The sequence below is a fragment of the Calliopsis andreniformis genome, unplaced genomic scaffold, assembly GCF_051401765.1.
Source record: "Calliopsis andreniformis isolate RMS-2024a unplaced genomic scaffold, iyCalAndr_principal scaffold0001, whole genome shotgun sequence".
In the NCBI taxonomy this organism is placed as follows: Eukaryota; Metazoa; Arthropoda; class Insecta; order Hymenoptera; family Andrenidae; genus Calliopsis; species Calliopsis andreniformis.
Genome location: NW_027480422.1, coordinates 40,798,168 through 40,807,732, shown reverse-complemented (window position 1 = coordinate 40,807,732; position 9,565 = coordinate 40,798,168). Strand labels below are relative to the sequence as shown.

Genomic DNA, 9,565 nt, shown 5'->3' with positions numbered 1-9,565 from the left:
AACAAATAACGTATTGTTTTAAAATTTTAAATTTTATATTTTTTTTTGGTGCGCTATGTGGATGGGTTGATTTTTTTGGTGCGCTATATGGATGGGTTGATTTTTTAACTGGATTTTATCGTTGCGTTATATGGATGGGTGAATTTAAAGGGTATTTTTATGGTGCGCTATATGGATGGGTGCATTATATGAATACGACATTTATTAATGTACTATGAAGAAATAGATGATTTTAAAACGTTAAGCGTTACGCCTGTTTTGTCTGTCTTTCCGTCTGATCCGCGAGATAAGACTCCGTCGAAATCTGATTTCGGCCAAGGATCTGTGTAGGTTACGACAAAACAGTATAAACATTTTAGAAATGTTTTTTAAACACATTAAATGCCGCATCAGTCACCGATGCCTGTCGCGGTCCGAATGAAAAGTTTACTGTCAATCACGTTCGAAATTTCTATGAATGCCGCAAAACGGTTTCGCGGCTTACGCCGCCGTACAGTGCAACCACTCTCGTGGAAAACTTCCTCGTCCCACGAATGTATAACTACGGCCAGCTCCTCCATACCGAAAGGGTTAAGAGTCATGCACAAATTGAAAAATTAAACTTGAAATGTACTTGGCAGACCCTTTCGCGAATAAAATGTTTTTATCAAGTCTTACAGGAATTAGAGGAGAGACTAGAAGGATTATAATTTCTAGTTAGTACATCAAGAGTCTCGGTAGAAACTCGCACCGCTAGTGGTGGGGATGAATCAATTTACATGTCAAATAAACGATCCTGTCAATCATAATAAATTTAAACACTAGCGGCGACTGAGTCAGCATTCTAGAACTGCATTTTTAACAGAGTTGGCACAAGCTTATTCGAAATTCCTTGCATTTCTAGATCTAATTTTGATGAAATTAATGGGAATGTGTATACGTGTGTAATGAATGCACACACACATATTTCGTTTTGCATCAATATAACTGATATACGGGTACTATTTAAATTTGTTCAAAAACTTGCTTACTCTTAATTAAACTATTGTGGACTATGATTTCGATGCAAAAGGGCCCGCCAAGTACATTTTTAATTTAATTTTTCAATTTGTGTATGACTTCTAAAGCGATGCTTGTCTCGCAAATTTTTTGGAGCACACATTGTGTTGGATTCCTAAAGTGATACTTATCTGGTAAATTTTTTAGTACGTACACTGAAGTATTCACATAAACTATAAAAAGCTAATGTACTCGACTTTATTATTTGATTTCGATACTTTGTAAGATCGGAATAATCACGATTTCTGCAAATGTACTGGGTGTACATTTTTACACTGACGATGTTTTTGCTGGGAAATACCGATAGTATTTCTGTTAGAATACATTGGCAACGTTTTTATTGGGATCGAAATAATCACGATTGTTGTGGACGTACTTGGCGCATGTTTTTACACTGACAGTGTTTTTGTTGCGACGTATATTAGGATGACGAGGACAACGAACGCAGCCAATGGCTTTTTGTTTATAAGGCTTTATTTGTTGGCGGCAGAATGGTTAAACAAAAAAGGCGCCTGCAAAGCATAGCAATGTTTTGGGTCACTTATGACGAAGCAACAACGACTTAACCTAATTATTACACGTGTACGAGACGCGAGAGAAAAGAAAAATAAACATACCTTTTTACTGCACATTAATCTTGCGAACATAACATGTTTAACATTTGTTTTCAAATAACTCAGCCAGGAAATAATACGATTTTACACTCTATGCATCTCTCTTGCCACCGACACGTTCACGCGTACATGCGGCTTACATCTTTCGAACGGTGTACCCCGGACGGAAGTCAGGTCTTTTGTTTTGTGTTTCTTTGGTTTCGTCCGATTTCGGTCGAACTTTTCGGCGCGCAATTTGAACTTAATGTATAAAGATTAACTCTTAACTTAAAGTTAACTTAAAAATAATTAACTCTCAACAGTTTTTGTTGAGAATGCGATTAATAATCAAATTCACTATTCACTGTCATCATTCACTTTTCAAGTATTGAGCACGTATTAATGTGCAACTAGGAACGTGTCTATTATTTTGGGGAATCAAAACCCAAAACCCCTCTCCGCTAATGAACTTAACCCAGACGAACTCCGATCACACTTTTTAATATTGAAACCATTTTTGCAAATATCTCGAAAACTAAAAGAGACCGCCGGGTATATGTATAGGGAAAAGTTGTTCAGAATGATGACCTTGACAACATATTTCAAGGTCATTGAAATCGGAGGTGGCTGCCCTAATCTATAATTAGCCTACAATTATCATTGATCAAAACATTTTTGAATTTTCTTCCACTCGTGTTCTTCATTAATAGTGGAGATTATTTTTTGTTTCTTTATTCTTCATTAATAGTGGAGATTATTTTTTTATTTATGTACCTTAACTTATATCGAATACATAATTAGTTGTCTATGAATATTACTAATTTTTACATTACATGATGTTTGTAAGGTTATTCTAAGTTTAAATTTCCCTCCGTTTCAATCGATGCTAACAGCTAATATCCCTTTTGTTTTTCTACTGGTGAAATATAAACTCAAGTGTACAATCATTTAAAATACAACATTATGACTTACATTCATAGCTTATAATAATCAATTCATTTAAATCTCCCTCCAAACTATCTTCGTGATGGCGCAGCTTGAGACTCCTACCTAAGTTCACATAATTTAGAGATATAAGAACGCGACAATTCATTGTAAGTTCTTATAGGAGCGAAGATACAACAAAAGTTGTCTATGTAAATACAGCATAACTGTTTATAATTGAACACGTTACTCCATGCGAAGGTGAATGGAAAGTAGTATTTACCCATGGTCTATAATTTCTGTTAAAAGTCAGGTATATATAATTTTAAATTTAGACTCAAGCTAAAACATGCTTTCGTTAATCATTAATCAATGGAATTGAAAATCTAACAAACTTATTATTTAATTGCTTAATTTATATGACCTTAACCTGTTTGCTTTTATTTAGGGTATCTTAAAACATAATTAGTGAATTGCTGTTGAGTAAAAGTGCAAAATGAGCAAGTATGTGGATCTCATGAAAGTAGGTTCTGTTTATGCCACTCGCATGAACCGTTTAAGTAATCGTATATTTGGTGAAGTAACTAGAACAACTAATTCAAAATCTATGAAGGTTGTACAGTTGTTTAGTGAAAAGCCGATAGAAAAACGACCAGAAATTGTACGGTATTATCCACGATTTCGTGAAACTGATATGTTAATGCAGCATCTTAGACTTTATGGTCTGTTCAGGGACGAACATCAAGATTTTAAAGATGAATATAAGCGCTTAAGAGAACTACGTGGTAAAAAGAAATGGGCTCCTCCATCATATAGAAAGAATAAAGATAATTAATATAATCTTATTTCACTAGCTTGTATAATCTGTATAATATATATTTTATGTCATTCATACATACAGTCAAAACAGAAAATATTATATATAAATCATAACATAAAGAATGTATAATATTGTGAAATAAAAAATACAATAATTTTTAAAATACTTAATTTTAATATTAGAATAGGAAGTATATGCTTCATCAAAATGAAATGGTAATAAAAATTCAATATCATCATCATCTAATTGAATTTCTTCTTTGTTATGTTTTACTGTAGTTTTATCAAGTTTTTCACTGTTACATAATAATGATTCGTTCAAATTTTTTATTATTTTGGTTTTGTCTAAAGTGCTTGTAACTTCATTTTGATTTTCAGAACTTTTAATATTGCCAATTTCTTCATACATATAGATGCTACTACTTGGTTCTTTTATTGCATCTGAATAGAGCATCTTGTGATAATCAATAGAAGGTGATATACTTGTATTATTAAAGTTGTTATAAAAGGGTAAGTACAATGTATTCGAAAAGTGGGCTGTAGACGTATTTTCGTGTATTTTTATCGTAGATACATTCTTTAGTTCCATTTTTCTATCCTCTAACCAGTCATTTGTCTGCAATAGATTTGAGTTATTCTGTGTAAATTCACGTACATCATCCATTGCTTTAAACTGTGAACATCCTCCATTTGATTCTCGATTATGATCCTGTTTCATCTTATTATTAAAGATTATGTTGTATATCCATACTCTTGAACAAGAATAAGAAGAAATTGAACAGGCATAATCTTGAGTGGTAAAAATACATAGTAAATTATTTACAAGAGATATTTGTTGATTAAAAAAATATATTTTTCTAGATTATATGATACAAAGATACAAGTAACTGATAGCTTATATTCTTTCATTATATTCAGTATATAAGCTGATGCAAACATGAAAAATTGACTGAAATACGTTAAGATTTCATAACAGTATTAATTCCATAATGTTCCATAATTTTATTTAAAAATTATACCTAAATTCATCAAGATCAATATATGTTGGAAGAAGTTCACATTCCAAAGAAAAGTTTGTCCAAGACGCAATCCCAAGTATAGCAGATTCACGATACTGATTTTCACATATAACTGGAGAACCAGGATTACCAGCACAAGCTTTCATATCATCTTTAAACTCAACCATTGTACAAAATACATTTGTATAATTTGCATTTACTTTCATCATGTATGTACATAGTTTCCAAGAATTAAGAATTACTTCTTTGTATTGAATTGGTTTTGCTAAAACTTTCGAGGAGGGAGAAACGTAACTTTGCCAACCAAATATTAGGCAGGACTTATAATTGCTGTCATATTTAACAGGCATAACATTCGGTAGTTTTACTTTAGCAGTACACATATCAAATGGTTGAATAAGTTTTAAAAGGGCTATGTTATAATCTCGATCAGGATAAACAGAATAAGCATCATATTGAGGATATATATAAGCAGCTTTTACAGATATCGTTTGGATAGACCCAGTTCCATTTAGTCCAGTTGCAAGTAAAACAATAGACTGTAATGATATACAAATAAAAGCTTTAAATTTGTTTCTTTACGCCAAAGCTAATGACATAACATACATTTCTTTTGTCCTGTACACATTGAGCAGCAGTTAGGACCCAATCCGACGAAAGAAGTACTCCACCGCATGGTATTACCGTTTGAAATTGTATCAACCAAGGAAATTCTCCATTACGTGCTCGTTCCCCTCTGAGTAATACATTTTTATATTCTTTGAAATTTATTAGCAATAACAGGAACAAGATAAATATTGACATTTTCTACATTCGAGCTATTATTATATATAGTATAATCATTTATTGTTATATGGCTATCTTCAAATTGTTAATATTACAGTGAAGTATAAAATTGTTTTTAATAAAAACAAATACATTATCAGAAAAAAGTAGCTGAATTAGATTTATTCAAAAATTCATCTATTTCACAATTCGTTTTTTGTACTTTTGCCCTTTTCCTTCATTTTTTCATCACTCAATGTTTTCCCAGTTTTCTTACTTCGTTTTCTGGCAGCATCATCAGCAGCATCACCTTTCTCTTTAAGGCAAGAGTCGTCTTCTCCTTTCAGTGCTCTCTCTGAACATAAATATCTAAAAAAGCAAATGAAATCAATTTATAGAAAATTATATTAGATCTGAAATAACTATAAACCCTTTGTACTCCAGTAAAATCTGATAGGAATCGCAAATTGTACAGAAGTAATGGCACTATAAAAAGTTACCGCAAGTACAAAGGGTTAATTGATACCTAATTAAGGGAATTTTTCCTTGATGACTATGATACCAATCCTCAATATCAGATTCGTGATTTTCAAGTAAATTTTCACATTGTGTTTTCAATGTTGTAATTTCCACAGATGGTTTATCCCATAACTCATAAGGAATTCCTAGTTCAACTTTGACTCCTCTATCTCTGTAAATATTAAAAGATGGCAATTATTTTCAGTGCTACTCTATAATTCAATCAAATATTATTTTACTTAAGTCCATGAAGCGCTTTAAACGTTTGGCTCATTCCTTTAGCAAATCTTGTACTATCTGAGCGCTCTTTATGAATATTATATTCCAATATACGCTCACAAACATTTTCTAAGCTTTCCACTAAACGCAATTCCCTGAAAATAATGATTCAATATTATTATACTTCATAATTGTATCTTCTCACTTGTTTTTAAAGTATCCTTGAAACTTACGATTTTTTATACTCCATTTTCTTCTTAGGCAAAACATCATCGACAGAATAGCCAATTTCAAGTACATCACGCGTTTTTCCAGTTTCATCTAATCTTGCTTCCAATTCCGTAGCAACAACTTTACAGACTATGAAGCAAAATAATAGTAAAATATTATCATGATTAGTAGAAGGTTATAGCATTATTTTCACATAGAAATGCAAATTTACCTTCACATTTACTTGCATATTTAACACCTTGTTCTTCCTCAGGGCTCCCAATGACAACATATACAAGCAATAAGTTTATTAACAAAATTCGTAGCAATCTATACATCATAAAATCTCAAAGTTCTACCAATTCTGAATACATAAATGTCTTAAGTAATTCTATAATCACAGAATAATTAAAGTGTTTGTTCAGATTAATAAAACTACTAATAAATATGTAATGGTACTCAAATATTTCTTAATAACATTGTTATAGGAGTATCAAAATTTTAATGGAATGTCAGTGAAAAACATAATATTTCAATTATATAATAATATATTTGTTAAAAAAATATTTTCTGCTTTAAGAAAAATGTATTGTCAATAACATAACCTATAACTGGTTCGACTACAGAGGATTCAGGCGGAGGTAAAACTCCGGCTCCGGCGTTTTTCGCATCCCGAATTCCAGTGCGCATGCGTATCTGTTGTGTACGTGATACATGCAACCGCGAATGTACTATAATAAAATTAAAAACATATATACAGGATGTTCGATGACAAGTGCAGAAATTTTGAAGGACGATTCTACAGGTTAAAATAAGACGAAAGTGACGATAGACAAAATTACATTTAAGGCTATGTTTCTAAGTTATTCATTTTTAATAATAATCAGTAGGGGCTCAAAATACGCGTGGAATATGTCTGTTCGAGACGTATTTTACTGATTTCGCAGTGCTATACAAATGTACGCCGACAATAGAATAAGCTTCTGGTTAGATAGATTTCACGCTTATTTTTAATAATTAATACCTCAGAAACGAAGTTCCAAACACACTTTCGTCTGTTTTCATTTTTCTTACTTTTTTAGCATGTAGAATCAAATCTTAAATTTTCTAACACTTGTTATCTAAGACACTGTATATGTTTATGTATAAAATAAAATTACAAAATAATACAATATGTAAATGTAATTATACGTTAAATATTTATGTCAATAGAAATAATATTATGTTCTTTCATAACCTTTGAGTGTACAACCGGATTCCTAGGTTTCTTTGAAGCTTAGTTATTTCAAATTTTGAGCATAAACGTTGTAAAACGTGGATTGACGTAAAAATAAGTAAAAAATGGAGGTTTTTCGATATTTTTAAAAGAATAGAAAAAACGAGTACAAGAAAATTTACAACTTGCTACCTGGGTATCCGATTGTATCTAGATGTCTAGATATACGTACATAAAAGTTAATCTTGCAAGTGTTTGAAATATGTGAAAATATTCAATTATATAGGGCGATGCACATAAAGCATGACAAGCTTGTTTCTCCGAAAATATTGTAGATATTAAATGATCTTTTTTAAGTTGTGTGGGACATGAAGTCTAGTTATTTGGGCTCGATCCGGACGAGTATTTTTCTGTCTCCATTTTGCAATAACAATACCTTAAAGTTAACGTATCTATATGTTAAACTGATAAATAATCAGAGGCTGCTGTAATTTTACAGACGCGTCGAAGAGAAATTTAGCAAAAAAGTCTTAATACATTTTGTTATGTCTTTCACGGATTAACTTTTATAAAGATTCAAAAACGAAGGTGTTTGTAGGAAATGAATCTTAGATTTTTAAAGCTTTATAAAAATTAAATCGTAGGAGATATAACAACATGTACGAAGACTAGTTTGCTCTATTTCTGATTGACATTATGTCATATGATATTTTGTGTTTCAGTTTGACTCCCATAGCACTCTTTAAAATATTAGTTGAATCCTGTATAACTGTTTAATGAATTTTTGCACCTTGTCATGGAACTTCATCAATAAAATTATATTAGTGTAATATACAACCATGGACTTGATGTACGACAACGACTGGTAATGTGGAATACGCTTCTTAATTTATTGTTTAACATTGAATTACGGACGATATGCTTGACTGTGAAACAAACATCGAAATCTTCACGTTACGTTCGTAACAAGTATTGATAATAGTCCTAATTTAAGACCCTTTCAAAACGTAAGCAGCCATAATCGTTACGTTGAGGCATTCGATTTTATAGTCAAACGCCGCTACATTGTTGTTCACTATGGATTTCAATTTTAGTCCACACGTCCTTACTTTTATATCGATATCTATGCTACTAACACGTGAAATGCATACGAATTTTTTTGTATCTAAAATCAACATTTTTCACGAATTGTCTGAAAATTTAAATACGCAGTGTAAGGGTTAACCTGAAAATCGTTTTGAACGTTAAGCGCCCATGATGTGCTTTATGTGCATGCGTATCGAACACTTGAAACCTAAAACGGTAATATCCTATGGCGCTTTTTCGCGTGGATGCGCAATGATCAGGAGTAGGAGAACTTCTCTGCACGCATACGCACTTTCATAAAGTGCTGCCACACGCATGTGCCTTAGCATTCAAGGCCTATTAAAAGGCGAACATTCTGCGGCTGTTCTTGCGCGCATGCTCTGCACCACACTTCTAGAACAAGGGGACTCCCTTGAACCGTTTAAAGGACTCGATTTTCGTGTACAAAGTCGGTATTGCTAGCGACATTAAAGTAGATCGAAATTTCAGCGTGTCAAGAGGAAGGTCTTTGAGATATGCAAATACATCATACTGGACCCAACTTTGCAAGATAGCTTTAACCAGCTCCGTTAAACTAGGAAAAATCTAGAACACTCTGTATATTGTTAATGTATTTAGTAAATACTATTTAGGAATAATTTGTACAACAGCCGAGGACAATAGACCATATAGAATTAGGATTAGATATTATAAAAATAAACTCCTATCCAGAAAATTATTCAAATAAAATTTTTATTTTACTTGTTATTTACTCTATTACTTTGGAATTTAAGATAATGTTATTTAAGTAATAATATATTTCACAATTAAATCATTTTGTTATTTATTATTTTATTTCGAAAATAGATAGTCGTTATTAGGTTGTGTCCAGAAAATTGAATTACTTTTCTATCATTTGTGAAACTTCCATTTTAAAAGTAGATTTCTGATGCGTATGATCAGTAACGTTTACTTTCGCAATGCTTATATTTTGACGTATTAAAGTTAGTCTATGTAGTTATATTCCATTTCGTATTTTTAATTTCGTTCAATTTTTATTCAACAGTTGTAATGTATTTAAATAATATAGTGCGTACAATTTCAAGTTCAGTTAATTTAATTATGAAATGTGACGGTTTATGTAGGACGAACGCTAATAATTCGCGGAATAAACCCAT

General features: G+C 31.7%; 3 protein-coding genes across 3 annotated transcripts; 1 reads left to right on the top strand and 2 right to left on the bottom strand.

The window, feature by feature from the left end:
• Positions 1-2,705: 2,705 nt before the first annotated feature.
• Positions 2,706-3,538, top strand: Mrps33 (mitochondrial ribosomal protein S33). Its single transcript, XM_076390209.1, has 2 exons — positions 2,706-2,868; positions 3,004-3,538. The coding sequence occupies exon 2, from the start codon at positions 3,052-3,054 to the stop codon at positions 3,388-3,390; it is 339 nt and encodes a 112-aa protein (XP_076246324.1). The 5' UTR covers positions 2,706-2,868; positions 3,004-3,051; the 3' UTR covers positions 3,391-3,538.
• On the bottom strand, positions 3,398-5,313 carry LOC143186475 (acrosin). The gene is made up of 6 exons (XM_076390153.1): positions 5,275-5,313; positions 5,000-5,200; positions 4,394-4,932; positions 3,858-4,126; positions 3,542-3,815; positions 3,398-3,419 (listed from the first exon to the last, which is right to left on the bottom strand). Exons 1-6 carry the CDS (start codon positions 5,311-5,313, stop codon positions 3,398-3,400), a joined length of 1,344 nt encoding a protein of 447 aa, XP_076246268.1.
• Positions 5,309-6,707, bottom strand: Cnpyb (FGF signaling regulator protein canopy b). Its single transcript, XM_076390208.1, has 5 exons — positions 6,339-6,707; positions 6,130-6,256; positions 5,917-6,051; positions 5,685-5,849; positions 5,309-5,527 (listed from the first exon to the last, which is right to left on the bottom strand). The coding sequence occupies exons 1-5, from the start codon at positions 6,445-6,447 to the stop codon at positions 5,362-5,364; spliced, it is 702 nt and encodes a 233-aa protein (XP_076246323.1). The 5' UTR covers positions 6,448-6,707; the 3' UTR covers positions 5,309-5,361.
• Positions 6,708-9,565: the final 2,858 nt, after the last annotated feature.